This window comes from Mobula hypostoma, chromosome 8 (assembly GCF_963921235.1).
Source record: "Mobula hypostoma chromosome 8, sMobHyp1.1, whole genome shotgun sequence".
NCBI lineage: Eukaryota > Metazoa > Chordata > Chondrichthyes > Myliobatiformes > Myliobatidae > Mobula > Mobula hypostoma.
Genome location: NC_086104.1, coordinates 137,635,591 through 137,657,651, shown reverse-complemented (window position 1 = coordinate 137,657,651; position 22,061 = coordinate 137,635,591). Strand labels below are relative to the sequence as shown.

The following is a 22,061-nucleotide window of genomic DNA, read 5'->3' as shown; positions in this document are numbered from 1 at the left end:
TTCGGGACGGTACCCACTGACTGACTGTTGTCGAGTCCTTGAAAGTGAGACCGAGTCTGCAGATTGTGGAATCAGTTCAGGGTTTTGTTGTGTTACATTAGTTCAGGAGCCATTATAAGATTATTAAAATTATGAAGATGCTGTCAAAGCCCGAGAACTTCAATTATGAGAGAAGATTGGCCATAATGGCTTTATTTTTGATGAAATAGGTGAGACTGTGAGATGATTTAAATGAGTTTAAAGCTGTGCAAAGACTGGATAAAACGGAGTTTTTTCATATACAGTAAAACTCCAATAATCTGTTGCTCTGGCATACCAGGTGCTGAACCCTGTGCTTCCCTCCACGCATGGGGGGCCCAGCTACTGCTCTTCCTTCCACTCACTGAATCCCAAGTACCCATGTCCCCCTTCTGATTCACTGGGGATCCAGTTCCTATGTAGCCTCAGTTCCTGCACTCAGTGCTGGCCTGACAGTTTTATTGTACCAGTTAACATACAGTATGTTGCAGACCACAGTTTTGGGTTAATTTGCAGAAGGATTACAGAGAAACTGTGGGAATCAAAATTCACTGTTTGCAGAGGTGATGGAAGGCGAAAGTTTGAATTAAGTTAAACAGAATGCATCAGCTGGGAGTAAGTTGACTAGTGTTCTTTATTATTTTATTTACTGGTACAGTGCAGAGTAGGCTCTTTTGCTCTTTGAGCTCTGTAACCCCTGATAAACTTGATTAACGCTAACCTAATCACGGGCAATTCACATTGACCAATTAACCCAGCCAGTATGTTTGGAGTGCGGGAAGATCCCGGAGCACCCGGGGAAAGCAGGCCGATTCCATGGGGAGGATGTACAGAGGCTCCGTACAGAATGCCGCTGTAATTGAACTCTGGAACTCACCAAGCTGTAATAGTGTCGCGCCGTCTGCTACGCTACTCGAGACATGATGGGCTAAATGGCCATGTTCTATGTTGCAGAGTTCCAAAACAATCTCTGTAGCGGTGGGGGTGGGGAGAACGCACATCCACGTTTAAGCGTTGCCACCTTTCATTCATTCGTATTCCTGAGGGTTCACTACACTTCAAATCAGCCAACAAACACTATTCTGTCATTGGTTCGGGAATATATCCAACTCTGCAGCTGTGTGTTGATTGGAAAGCAAATCCAAACTGGGCGAATGGTGGCTGGTGGTCAACAGAACTTATTCACATCTCCACTCAGTTTAAGTAATACACCAGTATTATTAAAGGAAGTGAAATTCTTTGATAACATTATTCATTTAAAATTGTGTTTTACCTTGATTATTAACTACAGCACTGCTCGAGCATTATATCCTTTCTCTCTGGACTCCAGCCCAATATTGCACATGAGCAATCCTATCCATCTTGAGTCATACGACAGAAACACAAGAATTGTTATGGCACAGAAAAAATGTCTTTTGCCCTAAAGGCTCTATTCCAGCTCTGGGAAGAGCTAACCTGTCACATCCACTACAGAAGCATCAAGTCCCACACCACCAGGATCAAGAACTTGAGAGTTCCAGCAACTATCAGGTTCTTGAAGCAAACTGCACAGCACTAACTCTAGATCAGCAATAGAACATTATGGATCAGCTCTTGCACCACTGTGGCCTGACTGTGTCTTTTTAAATACCTTAGCACCTTGCAGTCTAAACAGTCTTTTTTTCATTCCTTTTTCACTGTCCTGTATAATTAATGCACAGTTTGTATTTCGTGCACTATCTGTGCCCGTGATACCGCTGCGCTGCATCAAACTTTTGCTTACTGTGTTTGTGCATGAGACTTAACTCAACTTGAACTTAAAATGTCAACGATTTCTCCCCCCCACCCCCGACAGATGCTGCTAGACCTGCTGAGTTCCTTCAGCAGATTGTTTGATGCTGGAGATCCCTGCCTCAGCAGTTTCCTGTGTCACCACTTACATTATCATGTTCTTCCCCACAGTCCTATGTAACACTTTCTTTCAATTACCCACCCATTCCCTTTTGGATGGAGGCACAAGAAGACTGCAGATGCTGCCATCTGGAGCAAAAGATGAAGGGAAATATCAAACTTCTACTTTCCTCTACAGATATTGCCTGGCCTGAGTTTATCCACCAGTATGTTTTTTGCTCCCTTTTGAATACTCTGATTGGCTCCATTTCCACCATCCTGAGGGCTGAGTGCTGAGAAATGGTAGATCTTCAATCTTTACAGATAAATCGGGTTGAATTTGGTGTCGTGTCTCCTGTGTGTCAAGGTTCTCGTTTTTTCACCGCAAATTGCATATATGACCAGCTCCTATCTGGTGTCATAAACAGAATGGATGATAGGATGGTGTGCAGGTTGTGTCCTCGTTATCGCAATGTCATAAACTTGGAAGCTGACTGTGCCCAGATTAGCTGTAGTTACTACTTCAAAAAATATACTTCTGAGATGTGAAGTCTCATCTAGAAGGCTTGAAAACTTCCGTGAAAATGCAAACCTATCCTTTTGCCACTCGATCCACGCAGACGCCCCGCGTTGTTCCTGTGTCAGGAGTGATCCCATTACCTCTGCAAAGTTCCTGTTGACTCCTCCCAAGCAGCGAGCTCCAAATCGCACTTGCTGCAGAAAAGTAAAATACTTCTTGTACTGTACACACTTGTGTTTTTATTACTGTTCTTCAGCGGCGCTAAATTCGGTGAAAGGACCGCTGGCTCTCGCCGTGCACGACTGGCGCGCCCTCCGGCTCTCTCGCAGCAGGGCTTCTGCGTCATCGCCGGTGAACCCGTGCCCTCTGACCTCCCCCCGGTCGTAGCTGACGCGGTGACGGCGACGGTCGGTCGGGAAGTTGGAGCGGCGGCAGAATGAGTTGGTAAGTGAGGTCGTGGGGGCCGGGGGAGGACGAGAGCCCGGGGTCGATCGGCACTGGAGGCCGCGTTGCCCGATCACGACTGGGCCTGCGGGTCAGACGGTGGAGTTCACCGTCCATCATTCTCTGCGGGAGGGGCGAGGAGAGTGTAGGGGAGGGGAGGAGAGGAGGAGTTAGGCGGGATGGAGGAGAGAAGATTGGGGTGGTGCGAGGAAGGGAGGGGAGGGAAGAGGAAGGGAGGGGAGGGAAGAGGAGAGGAGGGAAGGCAGTGGTGAGGTGGAGTTCCCAAATCCAGGGAGGATAACAAGGACCGAAAGATCCCTTATTCCGGCCGAGGAAGTGTAAAGGGAGCCATGAATCTTTAATCATGGGGAGGAAGGTGCGGAATGGGGACCCCAACCCTGGAGGATTCAAGAAGGGAACAACCCCGTAGACAACGTGACAGCTCTTGTTAAGCTGAGGTGGCGATTAGGAGAGTGATTGCTTAAATCTTTGCTGCTGGGACCAGGAAGAGCATCATAGAAACAGGCCCTTCAACCCAGCTGGCCCATCCCTCTGGACTGTCCTTATATGTACTTGTCCAAGTGCTGTCCATCTTGCCTCATCCAAATCCATAGGATATGGTGGAAATAAGCCTGTTTATTATTTCTTTCTTTCAATAGCCCTGCTCATCTGGAAGGTGGTTTGATAAGATTGTTCAAGGACTAACTAAACATGTTGAATTAAATGCAGAGCAGTTCACCACTATCCTATTTCTGCCTGCACTGAAATTAAACTGCGCAGAATATGCTGTATCACCAAGCAGCTTTGTTAGCTGAATTATAGGATCTTTTCATGTTGTGAGGAAGGAGAAACACATTGTGTTGATACTGCTGTCTGTTATAATGAAGTAAATGCTAAAATACTGATGATAGCTTGTTTCTGGCACTTAGAGATCATGTTGTCAGTAGTCCAGATCTCAGAAGCATATAGGAGAGCAGGGATTGCTGTTACCTGATAAACGATGAGCTTTCTGAAGTTTTGAGCTTCAAACACCATTTTCCTTAATCAACATGTGCTGGTTCTGGCCCTTCAAAGACAGTGGTGAATTTCCTCCTTAATAGCTGTCTTAGCAGAAGTGGTGCCCAAGATGAGGGGAGGGGTGCATTTTTTTTTTGAGGGTGTTAGTGTAACTCTTTACTGACAGGGTCTTTATCTTATGGGTGCTGTAACAGCTCAAAATGGAGAAGGAACATTGGGATGGTGGTGAGAACACTAAAGGCTACATGTTCATCAGATGGGGTAGACCTGTTGTCATCACCAGCTGCTCTGTCTGTGGAAAAGTTTGCTGTTCATGTGTTGGTCTCATTAACCATCTCAGAGCCCACAAAACCAAAGAGCAAGTCCTGCCGAGGGGTTTCGGCCCAAAACATCGACTGTACTTTTCTCCCCCATCAATGCTGCCTGGCCTGCTGAGTTCCTCCAGCATTTTACGTGTGTTGCCTGAATTTCCAGCGTCTGCAGATTTTATCTTGTTTGAGCAAGTGGTCATTCTTGATCCTGAGAACAACCCAAGGTTGTAGTATTATTAATATAGATTTTGAATAGGGTGTATGTCCTTCCAGTCAGAATTTACAGTCTTTGTTGTGAGGTACAAGCTTAGCAGAGTGGCATGTAAATTCTAATCCATAGAATATACAACAGGCAGTCTTCTGGGCTGTCATATCTGTTCCAGTCAGTATGGCGCTTTCTGGCCTGTTCCTACCTTCCGGCAATTGGTCTGTATTGTAGTAGATCATAGTTCTTTGAGTACTCGTCTAAGTACTGTATGTATGCAGGTCAATGAGGCAGCCCTCATTAGGGGAACCGAGGTGGAGAGGGTCAGTAGCTTTAAGTTCCATGGTGTTAACATATCAGAGGATTTGTCCTGGGATCAGCATACAAGTGTCATTATAAAGCAATGGCAGCACCTTTACTTTCTTAGAAGTTTACATGAATTAGGCATATTACCAAAAAATTTGGCAGACTTCTGTAGACGCACGGTCCGAGAGTATCTTAATGGGTTGCATCACAGCCTGGTATGGAAACAGTAATGGTCAGGAATGGAAAAGGCTCCAGAAAGTGGTGGATGCAGCCTGGTACATGACAGGGAAGGCCCTCCCCACCGTTAGGTACACTTACGTGAAGTGCTACCACAGGAAATCGGCGTCCATCATCACAGACACTCACCATCCAGGCCAGGCTCTCTCTTGCTGCTCTCTGTGGGTAGGAGGTACAGAAGTCTTAGTTACCACACCACCAGGCTCAGGAACAGTTATCATCTATTACCCCCTGAAGTGGCGTGCATAACTTCACTCACCTTAACTCTGAATTGGTTCTATGACCTACAGACTCATTTTCAATAGCTCTTTACAACTTATGTTCTCAGTATTATTTTTATTTGCATACACTGCCACCAAAGCCATCTTCACGTCCCCCTCACTCTCCACTTTCTGTAGGGATCACTCCCTCCACGATTCCCTTGTCCATTCATCCCCCCACACAATATTCCTCCCGGCACTTACCTTTGCAAGCAGAAGTGCTACACCTGCCTATTCACCTCCTCTCAGGGCACCGGTCTCTCCAGGTGAGACAGTACTTCACCTGTGAATCTGTTGGGGTTCTCTACTGTAGTGGCCTCCTCTACATTGATGAGACTCGATGTAGATTGGGTGACTGCTTTGTCGAGCATCTCTGCTCCGTCCATAAAAAGCGGGATTTCCCAGTGGCCAACCATCTTAATTCCTTTTCCCATTCCAACATGTCGGTCCATGACCTCCTCTTCTGCCATGATGAGGATAGAGGGACAACACCTCATATTCTGTCGAGGTAGCCTCCAACTTGATGTCATGAATATAAATATCAATTTCTCTGACTTCCGGTAATTTTTTTTCCTCCTCTCCCTTCCCTCCTCTTAAATTCTCCACTATAGTCGCTTACTACTTCTCCTCACCTGCCTATCACCTCCCCCAGGTGTCCCTCCTCTTTCCCTTTCTTCCATGATCCACTCCCCTCCTTGTCAGATTCCTCCTTCTCCAGCCCTTTTGCCACCTATCATCTTCAGCGTCCTACTTGCTTCCCCCATTCCCCACTCATCTGGCTTCGTCTGTCATCTTCTAGCTTGTCCTTCCTCTCCCACCACCTGCCTATCTAGTCCCAATGAAAGGCCTCGGCCCAAAACATAGACTGTTTATTCATTTCCAATGTGCTGCCTGGTTGCTGAGTTCCTCCAGCATTTTATGTGTGTTGCTCTGGATTTCCAGTATCTACAGAATCTCTTGTGATTTTCATTTGCAAAGTTTGTCTTTTGCATATTGGTTCTTTGTATTTTTGTTACAGTTATTAAATTCTATTGTTTCTTTTTTTCCTTGTAAGTGCCTGTAAGAAAATGAACTTTAGAGACTTCCGGTAGAGCTCATGGAGTGAAGTCGTGCTCTTGACTCGCTCCATTACCTCTGAGTTTTTTTTCTTATGATCAGCTATATTTAACTAACCATTAAGGCATCGACTTTTACAATAATCTGAAACAAATTGGGTTTTTGGTATTCAGATGCTTTTAAGGTCTGCTATGTCCAAGAACGGAAAAAATGGGAAAGACGGCAAACCTCCGGTTAGACGGAAAGGTACCGATCTCCCTCCGACTGAACCACCGTTGACTCTGAAAGCTATATCGGATCTAATTCAAAGGGAAATTTCAACCTCTATAACGGAGCTGATTCGCGCGGAAATTTCAATTAATTTCCAGAAAATTGCGGATTTAATCGATAAAATGCAATCATCTATCACGGAACATCAGTTGGCTATATCTAATCTTCAAAAATCCACGCAACAAAATGAACTCAAGAAGCAGAAAATTGAAGAAACAATTACTTCAATGAAGAAAAAACTGGACTTTCTGACTTTTAAAAACTCTGACTTAGAATCCAGAATGCGACGGCAGAATATTTGAATTGTTGGTGTTCGTGAAGCTGTTGAATCTGACAACCCTATAAAGTTTTTTTCTCAACTTTTAAAAGATGCATTTCCTACCATATTTCCTGACCAACCACCGTTATTGGATCGGGCTCACAGAGTTCCATCATATTCGTCTAAGTCAGATAAACCTCGACATCTCATTTTACGTTTTCATTATTTTCAAGACAAGGAGAAACTGCTTTGATTTGTTCGATCTAAAGGTTATATTGATTTTTTGGATCTTCAGTTCCGATTCGTGGAGGACTTCAGCAAACAGATTCGGGATCAACGGGTTCGTTACAGATCTGTGATATCAGAACTCTACAAGATGGATTTAAAACCAGCGCTGCTTTCCCTGCACGTTTAAGGATACGTACGCCTGATGGAGCCCTTCGTTTTTTTGAATCTCCATCAGACGTCCAGAGTTATCTGGATCAATTTTCACCTTCAACATCTTAATCGTAATTTTTAATTATCTCCGTTTGATCGGAGGTTGTGAATCTGTCGGGTTTAATTTTTGGTTGCTTTATATGGCCAGAAAAGTTTTTTTGATTAATTAATATGGTTGCCAAACTTTCTTTCTAACTGCGTCATTCCTTTCTTTTTCCTTGGGGATTATGGGTGGTTATTCCCTCAGCATTATTTCGTGTATTTCCTTTGAGGCCTTAAATTTAGTAGTCTTTAAATGTACTTTTTTCTGTAGGTTTTCCTAACTAGTTTTATATTAATAATTTCGTTTCTTTTTTTTTGGTTATCATAGGGTCTGTGGTCTGTTACGGTTTTGTTTATATTTTCTGGCTTTTTCTCTGTTTTATATTGTGTTTGTCTTAACTGTTCTACTTTTTTTTATTCTTTTACTGTTTTATAACTAGCTGATCTTTTTATATTTACACTTTTTTTAGTGAGCGTCTATCGGAAGCCATGGGGGTAGTTCTAGTGCTTGCTTCTTTCTGGCGGGTCTGCTTTAGGTTTAGCCTTGGGGTCATGGAGTGGGGGGTGGTGGGAGGGGCTTCACGTTTTAGTTTTTTTCTTCTTGGGCTATTTACATCACTGAAGCATTGGTTGCGTTCTCCTACCCGTTATCTCTGGTTTGTTCTGTTCCCTTTCCTGGTTCGTGGGTCGAACCTATTGTCAATCCTCTTTTTTGCAGGTTGACTTTAGGGTTTATGGAGTCTATTATTAATTTTGTCTCCCGGAATACTAATGGTCTTAATCATCTTATTAAAAGGAAAAAAGTTTTTAAAGTATTCCGGAGACTTAAAGCACATGACCTATTTCTACAAGAGACCCATGTGTGGAGGGGGGACAGACTACGTTTTTTAAAATTCTGGAAGGAACAACAGTTTCATTCGAATTCTAACGCTAAGATTCGAGGCGTCTCTATTTTTATAAACTCCTCAGTTACTTTTGTACAACAGGATATTATCTCTGATCCGAATGGTAGATTTCTACTGGTTAGTGGTCTACTATTCAATAAAAAGGTAGTTTTGGTTAACGTTTATGCTCCCAATATGGACTGTCTGGAATTTTATAAATCATTATTTAATCGGTTCCTGAATTTGCATGAGTTTTCATTGATCTGGGGCGGAGATTTTAATACTTGCTTATCTCCAGTTTTGGACCGTTCGGCTCCTCTACGGACCTTACATAATAAATCTGCAACTTTGATTAACTCATTCCTCTCTGATTCTGGGTCGACGGACATTTGGCGTTTTTTGCATCCTCAGGAAAAAGATTTTTCTTTTTTTTCACATGTTCACCATTCCTATTCAAGAATTGATTTTTTTTTATTGACTCTCGGCTTATCTCTTCAGTGATTAAATGTGATTATGATTCTATAACCATTTCGGATCATGCTCCACTTAAGCTTTCTATTAAAATTCAGGTCAATACACAAAATAATAGACAATGGCGTTTTAATTCGTTGTTGCTTCAGGACTCGGATTTTGTTAACTTCATGAATGAACAGATTGATTTCTTTTTTACAATCAACTACACAGAGGATATTTCTGTGAACATTCTTTGGGATACTTTTAAAGCTTATATTCGTGGTCAGATTATCTCGTATTCTGCTGCTTTGAGGAAGAAGTTGAAGCAGGAGGAGTTGGTAATTGTGGACAAGATTAAGGAAATTGATAAGAAATATGTGACAGCTCCCTCTGAGGAGCTGTATAAACAAAGAACTGAACTTCAAATGGAGCACAGCTTATTACTTTCGTCCTCGATTGTAAACCAATTAAAGAAAACAAGAAGTGAATTTTATGTACACAGTGACAAAGTTGGTAAACTGTTGGCTAACCAACTGAAGTCTAATTATACTAAATCTCAAATTAATCAGATTTATAATCAAAATGATGGACTGATATTTGATCATGCGGAGATCAATCAAACCTTCTTTGATTTTTATTCTTCCTTACATCAATCTGAGTCTTTACGAGACTCTAAATATATGAATGACTTTTTAGATAACCTAGATTTCCCTGAGATTTCACAGGATATGTCTTCTATGCTTGATACTCCCATTACTACTGATGAGATTAAGAATGTTATTTCCTCTATGAACCTGGGGAAAGCTCCTGGCCCTGATGGGCTTACCGTGGAATTTTATAAGTTTTTTGCACCATCATTATTCCCTTGGTTCTGTAGGGTTTTGGAGGCTTCATTAAAACTTGGTAAACTTCCCGAATCCTTTTATAGAGCGTCAATCTCTCTAATATTAAAGAAGGATAAAGATCCTGCTCAATGTGCATCTTATAGACCAATATCTTTATTAAATGTTGATTCTAAAATTTTTTCTAAATTATTAGCAAACAGATTAGAAAAAGTACTCCCTTTTGTTATTTCGGAAGACCAAACGGGTTTCATTAAAGGTCATTACTCTTTCTATAACATTCGCACACTGTTAAATATTGTTTATACCCCCTCACAAAAATGTTCCTGAGTGTGTTATCTCTTTAGATGCTGAAAAAGCTTTTGATAGAGTAGAATGGCCTTACTTATTTAAGGTGCTTGAAATGTTTAATTTTAGCTCGAAATTTATATCCTGGATTAAACTGTTATATCATTCTCCTATGGCCTCGGTCCGTACTAACTCTTTAAACTCACTTTTTTTCCCTCTTTTTCGAGGTACTCGACAAGGTTGTCCTCTTAGTCCTTTATTATTTGATATTGCATTAGAACCTCTTGCAATTGCCATTCGAGAATCTCCAAATATTATTGGGATAAAGTCCCATAAAATATCACTCTATGCTGATGACTTACTTTAATATATTTCTAATCCTCAAAAATCTATCCCTGCTGCTTTAGATTTATTAGCACAATTTAGTCTTTTTTCAGGTTATAAATTAAACCTTAGTAAGAGTGAACTTTTTCCGATTAATAAACAACTTCTCTTGTATCATAACTTTCTGTTTAAATTGATTAATAATTATTTCTCATATCTTGGGATTAAAATTATTTGTATATACAAAGATTTATTTAAGACTAATTTTTTACCCTTAATTGCTCATATTACTCAACTTTCATCTAAATGGTTTCCATTATATTTAACTTTGATTGGTCGTATTAATGCAATTAAGATGTTTACTCTGCCAAAATTTTTATATATATTTCAGGCATTACCGATTTTTGTTCCAAAATCTTTTTTTGATAAAGTTGACTCTAAAATTTCTTCATTTATTTGGCAAAATAAAAACCCGAGATTGGGTAAAATACATTTACAGAGAGCCAGGAGAGATGGAGGTCTAGCATTACCTAACTTTAGATTCTATTATTGGGCAATTAATATTCGACATATGAAATTTTGCTTACTTGACCAAGATACACTATCCATTCCTAAATGGGTAGTATTGGAATTACAATCTGCTCAGGGCTATGCGCTTGGCTCTATTTTAGGCTCCTCTCTTCCTTTTGATTTGAAACGCCTCAAACTGGTCTCTAACCCGATAGTTAAATATACCTTACGTATTTGGTTTCAATTTAGAAAATTTTTTCGATCTCAACCAATTTGGGTTAGCGATCCCTATTTTAGGTAACATTTTTTCCTCCCTCTTTCACGGATCGTGCGTTTCAAATTTGGAAGACTAAGGTTATTTCACGGTTTTTGGATTTATTTTTAGATGATTCCCTTATGTCTTTTGAACAATTATCTAATAAATATAATTTACCAAGAATACATTTTTTTAGATATCTCCAAGTTAGAAATTTCCAAGTACTATACTCTCTTCCTTTCCGACTCTATCTCCTACATATATTTTAGATACTATAATTAACCGTAATCCATGTCAGAAAGGTGTAACGGCTATTATTTATAATATTATTATGAAACTTAGGAAAGCTCCATTTGATAAGATTAGGTCAGATTGGGAACAAGAATTGGGTTCTATTATTTCCGTGGATGACTGGGGGCAGATTTTCCAATTAGTCACTACTTCCTCTATCTGTGCTAAACATTCCCTAATTCAATTTAAAGTTGTTCATAGAGCACATATGTCCAAAGATAAATTAGCTCGTTTCTATTCTCATATTAATCCTTTTTGTAATAGATGTCCGGGGCAGATAGCCTCTTTAACTCATATGTTTTGGCCTTGTCCTACTCTGGAAACTTTTTGGAGAGACATTTTTAATATTATCTCAAAGGTATTGAATATAGATATTTCTCCTCATCCTATTACTGCTATCTTTGGATTACCTAAAATTTCCAGTAATCTTTCTCCTTCAGCCCGTAGAATGATTGCATTTCTTACTTTAATGGCGAAAAGATGTATTTTACAACATTGGAAAGAGCCTAATGCTCCAACTACCTTTTTTTGGTTTTCCCAGATGATATTATGCTTAAATTTGGAGAAAATTAGAAGTAATCTTTATGATTCCTCACTTAAATTTGAACAGACCTGGAGATCTTTTATTCAATATTTTCATTTAATGTAATTTTTTTTCTCTTTTGTTCCATATTTATATTCCCTTCTTGCCTTTTTTTTAACTGTTTTTAATGGAGGTCGGGTTTGAGGACGTGATTTTAAGTTCTTTAACTCCACCTGTTTCCAAGTTAGCCCATTGCTTTGCTTTGCTTTTAGTTTAGTTGCACGGTGGGTTTTTTTTTGGGGTCATTTTTTGGGTTTTTTTTCCCTTTTCTCTATTGATATGCATATATAAAAATCAGTATACTATTATTTTACCATATTATTTTATGTTTAAATTGCACTGTTTGTATCAATTTTTCTTCTGTATTAATATCTCCTGTAATTTCTAACAGTGCCTTTATGGTTTACCCTTTGTATACTTATTCAATAAAAAGATTTAAAAAGAAAGAAAGAAAATGAACTTTAAAGTAACACATGGTGGCATTCAAGATTGTTAAATATTATTTACAATGCACAAGTATAAAGCAGAATTAAATAATCACTACTCTTGATCCAATGCAGCACAAAAAACAAGATAAAGAACACAACAATAATAAAAACAAAAGAAATATAAATACATAAGATGCTTATATACATTGATTGTATGTCTATAAAATGCTTGGCACAGGAGTGTCTGTACATAAGATGACTGTCAAGAAATGATGAAGTAGTGGCAATTGAGGCTGTGGAGGGGTGTGTTAGTGGGTGGAGGTGTTACTCAGCCTTACTGCTGGGGAAAATGACTGATTCGAGTTTGGTAGCACTGGTGTGAATACAGTGGAGCCGCTTACCTGTTGAGAGTGGAACAAACAGTCCATGAGCAGGGTGGGTGGGATCCTTCATGATGTTACTGGCCCTTTTCCATTACCTTTCTGTGTATATGTCCTCGAATGCAGTTAGGTTGGTGCCAGTGATGTATTCGACAGTAGAGCTTTCCTGTCCGCTGCAGTCCAGTTTCTGTATCATGCAGTGTGTTAGGATGTTCTCTACTGTATATCTGTAGAATGACACTAGTATAGATGTTTAAAAATGCAAACACGAGGAAATCTGCAGATGCTGGAATTTCAAGCAACACGCATAAAAATTGCTGGTGAACGCAGCATCTCTAGGAAGAGGTACGGTCGACGTTTCGGGCTGAGACCCTTCGTCAGGACTAACGAAGGGTCTCGGCCCGAAACGTCGACCGTACCTCTTCCTAGAGATGAGATGCTGCCTGGCTTGCTGCGTTCACCAGCAATTTTTATGTATGTTGCTAGTATAGATGTGCGTACTCCAGCCTCTGAAAGTAGAGGCGTTGGTAAGCTTTCGTGATTGTGTGGTTATTTGCCTGGCACCAGGCCTCGAGCTCTTCCACCTCCTCTCTGTAGGCCGTCTCATCATTGTTGGTGATGACCCCCAGCACTGTTGTCTTCAATGAACTTGACAATGTGGTTTCTTGGGTGTTTGCCCGTACATTCATGTGTGAGCAGAGTGTACAGCACTGGGTTCAGCACATAGTCCTGGAGGGGCACCTGTGCTGAGGATGATGGGGAGGGAAGTGCAGTAGTGCATCTTGACTATCTGCTTAGAAAGTCCAACGCCCAGTTGCACAGTGATGTATTTAGACTGAGGAATATGTTCACCACGGTCTGTGCTGCAGTGATGTTGAATGCTGAACTGAAATCCAGAAGTCAAGTGAAGTTTATCGTCATTTAACTACATACATCTATAGTACATACACAACCATATAATGTAGATAGAAACGAGACCACGTTTTCTTTGAACTAGGGTGTAAAGCTCAGTAGTACAGATAACACAGGATAACTTATGGAAGTAAGGATAAAATCTACAGATGAATCACAGATAAAGAACAAACTGAAGTGCATTAATATTAAATATTCTGCTGGAACAGACTAACCAGCAACACTTCAAATATGATGTGGCCTGGATTTCAGAAGCATAATAGCCCGAGGGAAGAAACTGTTTTCTCATGCTGACTGTTCTTGTTTTTGTGCATTGTAGTCTCCTGCCTGATGGTAGAAAGTCAAATAGGACACTGATGCATTGGTGGGATCCTTAATAGACTAAAGGCCCGCATATGCAGCGCTCCTGACAAATATCCCCAATAGATGATAGTGGATCTATGATCCTCTCAGCTGTTCTCACTGTCTTTTGCAGGGACTTCTTGTCTGATGCTCGACTGCTCCCATACCAGATGGAGGTGCAACTTGTCAGGATGCTGTCAGTGGTGCTTCTGTAAAATGCAGTTAAGATGGGGATGGAGCCTCAATCTTCTTAGGAAGTGGAGGCACTGCTATGCCTTCTTCTTCAGAGAGGGGATATGAAGGGACCAGGTGAGGGCATCTGTGATGTGAACTCCCAGGAACTTGTTGCACAGTGGAGGAGCCATGTGTTTGCAGAGGGGAATGATTTGTCTGCACCTTCCTGAAGTCCACAATGATTTCCTTTGTCTTCTCCATGTTCAGGCTTAGGTTGTCCTACTTGCACCAATCCACCAGCCGCTCCACTTCCTCTCTATACTCTGTCTCGTCCATCGTTCTTGATAAGTCCGAACGCTGTTGTGTCATCCGTAAATTTGATGACATAGTTTGAGCTGGATCCTGCGAGATAGTCATGCATCAGCAATGTGAACAGCAGCAGGCTGTTCAGTGTGAACACAGCCTCGGGAGTGCCAATGCTCAGCAAAATGGTACGAGAGAGGTTGCTGCCTACGTGGACTTACTGTGGCCTTGCTGTTAAGAAGGCCAGTTTCCAGTTGCAGAGGGAAGTGTTGAGACCTAGCGAGGACAGTTTCCCTACTAGTTTCTGGGGTATGATGGTGTTGAACGCCAAACTGAAGTCTATAAACAGCCTGACTTACGAGACCCCATTTTACAATTGGGACGGGCCAGAGTGGAGGGCAGAGGTCATTGAATCTTTAGTGGATTGATTTTTCTAAATGAACTGAAAAGGGTCCAGTGTAGGGAGAAATAAAATTCTGACTAAGTGTTCTTGTTTTCTAGATGTGTCAGATCTAGGTATGACAGATGTCATTGCATCTGTCATAGAGCGGTTCTGTCATAAGCATATTGGTGAGTGTTCACTGTGCTAGGAAGTTTGATATGTGCCATTGCCAGCCATTCAAAACACTTCATGATGATCGGTGTCACCAGGCGGTAGCTATTTACTTCTGAAGGTGTAGTATTCTTTGCTACAGGGATAATGGTGGCTGATTTGAAGCACGTGGTAGCAGTAGTCGGAGTGAAGTATTGAGGATTGCCATGAAAATGTCAGTGTGTAGGTGTGCACACTCCTTGAGTACACAACCTGGGATGTTATCTGGCCCAGTCACTTTACAGAGTCCTCAACTCTGCTGCTAACATTGGAGGGGACTAGATTTCGTGGCCAGCGTTGTGTTGCATGCCTCAAAGCATACATAAAAGTTGTTTCGAGCAACAGGGAGGGAGTGAACACTTTTTCCTTGCGTAGTTAGTAATGCCCAGCCATATGTGCTGGCGATTGTTAATGGACAGTGTTCCTGAATTTTTGAGCATAGCTAGTCTTTGCGCTCTTGATGCCCAAGATGAGATTTTCCCTGGTTGTTCTGGCAGACTTGAAGGCAGTGTCCTGGGTTTTTAAGTATGGAGCAGGGAGTGCACCCTCAGCGTTTGGCTAGGGCTTCTCGTTGTGCCATGAGATGATCGTTCTTGAGCTACCTACGTTGCCTACTCAAAAATATAGATGGTGACAGATGAGGCATATTCCTTGAGCTGTGTGCTTTGAATTTCACTACTGATGTTTGTCGTCTTTAAGAATTGGTTCCCAACATATGGGAATCAGTTCATGATCCAGAGACTGGCTATGGATCTTTATAATCAGAACCAGTGTTGTTAAGTGGGGGGGCAGGTTGGTTGATGACTTTTGTATTGTGGATGTTTACACTGAGAGCATCCTTTCCTATGCTTCAGGTGAATGAATTGATAATGACTTGGATTCCAAGCAAGCAGGTACAAGGATCCTACGTTTGCTGCAGCTGCCGAGCTTGGGTGACCTTAGTTCTGTCATGTTGGCACAGTCGGTTGAACAGTTCCCCTTGTAGCATTGACACACTTACTTCAGTCTGTCTCACCAACTTTGTTGCAATTCATTTCCTAAACGCTTTCAATTGGAGTGGAGTAAGCCACAGTACCTTCCTTTTAACTCTGTCCAGGGCTCTTGTAATTAAGTGTGCCAAGAAAATCACTGTTCTTCATCCAACTCTGTTTTTCTCCTCTCATGAGTACAATTTGACAATATATTTGTAAATTGCCCCTGTACCTTCTCAATGCCTGTGATGTGGTGATTGGAATTATACCCAGTTTTGAAGCTATGGACTAGCTGATATTATAGGACAGGTCCTCCAGCCTGCCTTGTCCTTACTGACAATGAAGTATCCACTTATACTAATCCCATTTATCAGCTTTTATGCCTTTGGCTCGTCAATTGCTTGTTCAAATGTACAGTTTAGGATATTATACTTTTTCTTATATTCATTGTTTTGGCAAATAAAGGATATTTCTTGCATGCTTTTTAAAATCACACATATTGATGCTTCCTACAACGTTTAAGGACCCAGACCAGTGTGAGGTAATGCAATAGACTTTCAAATGCTGGCATGAGATAGCAGGTACGGTAAGACAAAGGAACACATACCAATCCTCAGGGGGATCCGAAGTGGGGAGAGTGAGCATTTTCAAGTTCCTGGGTGTCAAGGTCTCTGAAGACCTAACCTGGTCCCAACATATCAATGCAGTTATAAAGAAGGCAGGACAGTGACTATACTTCATTAGGAGTTTGAGGAGATTTGGTATGACAACAAATATACTCAAACTTCCATAGATGTACCGTGGAGAGCATTCTGACAGGCTGCATCACTGTCTGGTATGGAGTGGCCACTGCATACCGAAAGAAGCTGCAGAGAGTTGTACTAGCCTACAAAGTACCCAGGACATCAAGGAGCAATATCTCAGAAAGGTAGCGTCCATTATTAAGGACCTCCAGCACCCAGGGCATGCCCTTTTCTCACTGTTACTATCAGGTAGGAGATACAGAAGCCTGAAGGCACACACTCAGCGATTCAGGAACAGCTTCTTCCCCTCTGCCATCCGATTCCTAAATGGACATTGAACCCATGAACACTCCCTCGCTTTAGTATATATTATTTCTGTTTTTTGCGCTATTTTGAATCTGATTAATATATGTATACTGTAAATGATTTATTTATTATTTTTTTTTCTTCTATATTATGTATTACGTTGAACTGCTGCTGCGAAGTTAACAAATTTCAGGACACATGCTGGTGCTAATAAACCTGATTCTGAGTATTGGTACAGAGAGATGTTGGGGTGCAAGTTGAAAGTTCCCTGTAAATGACTGCACGGAGGAAGGAATTTAGCATGCTTGCTTTCATAGACTGAGGCATTGCGTACAAGAATTGGAATCACATTGCAGCTTTGCATAAGCCTAAGCCACACTTGGAGTATTATGTACAGTTCGACTTACCACACTTTAGGAAGATGTAGGAGCATTAGAGTGCAGCGGAGATTTACCAGCTGTTACCTGGAATGCAGGGTTTTAGTTACAAGGAGAGATTGGATAGGCTGCACTTGTTCTCACTGGAGTGTAGAAAGCTCAGAGGTGAAAGCCCTGAGGTTTATCAGATTATGGGCGTGGGTAAGGTATTGATAGGGTAGATGGTCTTTCTTCACGGGGACACGTCTAAAACTAGAGGGCATGGGTTAAGGGTGTGGGGAGAAATTTATTGGCGATCTAAAGGGCAAGTATTCCACATAGGGGAGCATGGGTATGTGGAACGAGCTGCTAGATGGAGTGACAGAATATTTAACTAGTATAACTAAAATATTTAAGGGGCAACACACAAAATGCTGGAGGAACTTGGCAGGCTAGGCAGCATCTATGGAAAAAAGTACAGCTGATGTTTCGGGCCAAAACCCTTTGGAAGGACCGGAGGAAAAAAAAGCTGAGGAAGAGATTTAAATGGTGGGGGTAAGGGAGAGAGAACCACCAGGTGGTAGGTGAAACCTGGAGGGGGAGGGATGAAGTAAGGAGCTGGGAATTGGCAAGATGAGATGAGAGAGGGAGAAGGGGATGGGTAATGGGAAAGTGGGGGGGGGGAGTGTTGGGGGTATTATCAGAAGTTTGAGAAATCAGTGTTCATGCCATCAGGTTGGAGGCTACCCAAACAGAATACAAGTTGTTCCTCCAACCTAAGTGTGGCCTCCAAATGGGGCATTTGGATAGATGCTTGGATAGGAATCATGTAGAGATATGGGCTGAATGCAGGCAAAGGGGATTAGTGTAGATAAGCATCATAGGCAGTATGGCCAAAGTGCCCATTTCTGTGCTGTGCAGGTCTGTGGTTGTTTTATGGGCCTACGTAGAGGTCCTTCTGCTCCTCCACCATCACCATCATCGGCTGCCATGAGCTTTGACTGCCATGGCCCACACACTCCTGTTTCAGGTCTAGTGGATCAATTCATTGGTACTCATTTCCAGTTCTCTGGCTGCTGTCTCCATCATTTGTCTTTGTCTTCCTCTTGCTTTCTTCCCTTCAATCTTTCCCATAATTACCATGCATTCTAACTCTTTCCTAATCACATGTCCAATGAAGTTACATTGTCTTTTCATGATCTCATACATTATTTCTCTTTGTGTTTGCTCTGTTCATGACATCCTCGTTAGATATTCATTTCATCCATGATATTCTTTGCATCCTCCTCAAAAACTACATCTCTGCTGCTACAATTCATTTCCTCATGTTACTAGATATTGTCTAACATTCTGAGCCATATAACATAACTGGATAAACGTAACATTTCAGTGCTCTGAGGGGGGTTGTCATGCCTGGTTTAGTATTGGTCAGTATATTCTTCATTCTTGTAAAGGTGTCTTTTGCCATCCCTATTCTTCTTTTGATGTCTATGTCGCACCTGCCATCTGTTGTCACCCAGCTTCCTAAGTAGCAAAAGTTCTGTACTTGTTTTATGTCTTCCCCATTTATTCTCAGGCTGCAGATAGGATTCTCCTTTTTGGATATCAGCATACATTGTCTTTTTGCAATTGATAGACCCATTTTTGCACTTTCTTCAACAATTATGTCAATTAAGGTTTGTAGTTCTTCCTCCGTACTTGCAATTAACAGTATCATCTGCATATCTGAAATTATTGATGTTTTCACCATCAACTTTGATTCCCAAGATGTCTCTTATTTTTTGTAATATTGTTTCACCGTACACATTAAATAAATCAGGGGAGAAAACACACCCTTGTCTAACACCTCTTGATTTTCGTAAACTGACTCACTTCTCCATCTATTCTTACAGCTGCAGTTTGTTCCCAGTACAGATTTCTGATTAGGCGGCGGTCTTTTGAATCTAGATCTAGAGTTTTCTGTAATATTTCAAATAACTTATTGTGCTTCACTTTATCAAATGCTTTTGTGTAGTCGATAAAACAAACAAAATCTTTTTGCACTTGAATAACTCGTTCTGATAGTATCCTTAACATCAATATTGCATTTCTTGTACTTTTGTCTTTCACAAAACCACATTGTTCTTTGTCTATTTCAGCTTGTATCTTACTTTTAGCTCGTCATCAAAATTCTTAGAAGTATCTTGGTGATATGACTCATTACACTCATGGTCCTATGTAATTCACTTTCTATTGCTCAGCTTTCTTAGGAAGAGTGATAAATACTTATTTTTTCATTTCTTCTGGTATTATTCCAGTCTCATAAATGTCATTGATTAAATCAGCAAGTTTTTCAATTCCATAATTTTGAAGGGTGATAATTTGTTCTATTACTAATTCATCAGGACCTGCTGCCTTTCCTTTCTTCATCTTATTTATTGCATTACAAACTTCAGATTAAAATACTTGGACCTTCAATGTTTTTCTTAATTTCTGGTTTTTCGCCTCAATCGTCTTCAAACAATTCCTGAATATACTCAGTCCGCCTGTTCATAATCTCATCTTTTTCCATGATAATGGTACTGTCCTTTGCTTTCAAACGTCCACTTGAAGAACAGAGGAGCTTTTTACCAGTGATATTCCTGATTTATTGATGTAACCTTTTTGAATCAGTAATAGGGATTCTTTCTATTTGCTCACATTCCTGGTTTAACCATTCTTCTTTGGCTTTTTGACGTAAGCTTTTAACTTTTTTATCTAAGGACTTATATTCTATAGGATTTGCTTTCTCCCGTCTCATTTCTTCCATTAGATTTTTGACTTCATCTGTCATCCATTTATTCTTTGTGCTTTTTTCTTTTTTAGGAATCACTAACTTTGCAGATTCTACAAAGGCATCCTTTAGAGAGTTAAATTTAATTTCTACATCTTCAACAGATTCTATTTCTAGACTTTGAAATCTATTCCTTACTTCAATTGTAAATTTTTGTCTTACGTTTTCTTCTTTAATTAATTGTTAAGTAGTCAAGGGATTGTTCAGGTTTTTGCTTCTTTAGTTTTTTAAGTTTTACTTTTACATGATAACTATTACAGTCTGCACCTGGATATGTTTTGCATTGAGTCACTGAGTTTCTAAATCTTTGGTTTATAGTAATAAAGTCAATTTGATTTCTAGTGTCATCACCTGGACTTTTCCAGGTCCACAAGCATCTTGGATGGTTTTTAAAGTAGGTATTCATAATGACCTGATTATTCATCTTGCACCATTCTATCCATTTCTCACTTCTTTCATTTCTTTCCCCTAGTCCAAATCTTCCTATATTTCCATCAGCACCTTGTCCTACTTTAGCATTTAGATCTCTCATGACAGTAACAATATCTTGAGATTTGCATCCATTCTTTGCTTGTTCAAGCTCTTCATAGAACTTATCTATATCCTCATTTGTTCCATCTGTTGTTGGTGCATATACCTGAATAATTGCTAAATCAAATGGTTGTCCTCTGAATCTAACAAGGAGCACTCTTTTTGATATTGCCCAATGTCCTAAAACACTTTTTGCCATGTTTTCATCCATAAGAATTCCTACCCCATTAGTATGGGATGTTCCACAAGAATAAACTAGTGTTTTATTTCTAATCTGACATGTTCCAGCACCTATCCAACGAACTTTGCTAATTCCCACGATGTTGATCTTTAGTCTTTCCATTTCATTTATTGCATTGTGTAATCTTCCTGCTTGATATAGGGTTCTTACATTCCAAACGACAATAATTTTGTTTTGTGTTACTTGAATTTTATGAGCAGTAGCTTGATGACGGTCGGGGAACCCCTGCTGGTCAGAATCAACCCTACCAAGTGAAGCATCTTCAGAGTTGTCATGAAGATCCTGTTGACGCTGTTGTTGTGTGATACATTTTGTGAGTTTGACCATGGTTTTCTTAGCAAATAGCAACAGTGGTTTGCTATTGCCTACCGTTGGGCGAACTAAAGAAATCGCTTTTTCTCTTCCCAACTGTTCATCTGCCTAAACTATAGCCGTTGATATTTGAGGTCCTAGCTCATCCGCCTTCTCCGTCACAAGTTCAGTTACTGAACCTGCCGGATCTGCTGCTGGCCTTCGCTCGTATCCTGAGCAGGAACCCTTGCAGGTGCTCTCGTTCCAGGTCAGAGCAGCCCTGGGAGCAATGAATGACTAAACTCCATTCTCCCCAAAGCTCTGAAAGTCCGCAATCAGAGCCTCATCACTGGTTACAGTTTAGAGTCAAACTCAGGATTGCTGCTGTTCATTAGCTCAGTCAAAATTTGTATCTCTTTCCCCACCCAGATATATACGATCTATTATGGAAGATCAGCCCCAATGCTTCCTAATTACAAGAGCAAAGCATGAGGGATTGAAATACTCATAGTAATCTTATTTGGGGGGAAAGCGGTGGATCATTTATTCCCTAGTGAATGCCAGCTGTTAATGTTGCTGCCTCACATTCCAAGTTTGATTCCAACTTTGGGTACTGGCACTGGAGAGTTTGCATATTCTCTGTGATCACATCAGTTTAACACAATCCCAAATTTTTAATGGGCTAATCGCAAAAAAAAAAGAATTGATGGGCATGTGCAAGAGAAAATAATACTGTAGGGAGGGAAATAAAGGGGATTGGCCTAAGGGGAACCTGTGGTGATCCAATACTCTCTTAATATGTCATAAAATGAGACTGAAGTGGTCAAAAATCAAATGCTGGTATAGGTAGCACATCATTTGAAAATTATTATTAATGGAAACTCAAGCTTAATGGAAGGATTATAAAACAAAAACTGAGCAACATGCAAGAAACAAAAGTAAATGTTCAAAATCTGAATGGTGTGCAAAATAAGGGCTAGATATTGTCAAGTCTTC

The 22,061-nt window shown here is 40.7% G+C and overlaps 1 protein-coding gene across 1 annotated transcript in view; it reads left to right on the top strand.

Moving 5' to 3' along the window:
• The first annotated feature begins 643 nt into the window (after positions 1–643).
• Positions 644–22,061, top strand: part of bin3 (bridging integrator 3) — a 206,833-nt gene continuing 185,415 nt past the window's right edge. The window contains exon 1 of the mRNA XM_063056935.1: positions 644–2,851. Coding sequence (XP_062913005.1) covers positions 2,844–2,851 — 8 coding nt within the window. The 5' untranslated portion in view covers positions 644–2,843. The remainder of the gene's footprint in view (positions 2,852–22,061) is intronic.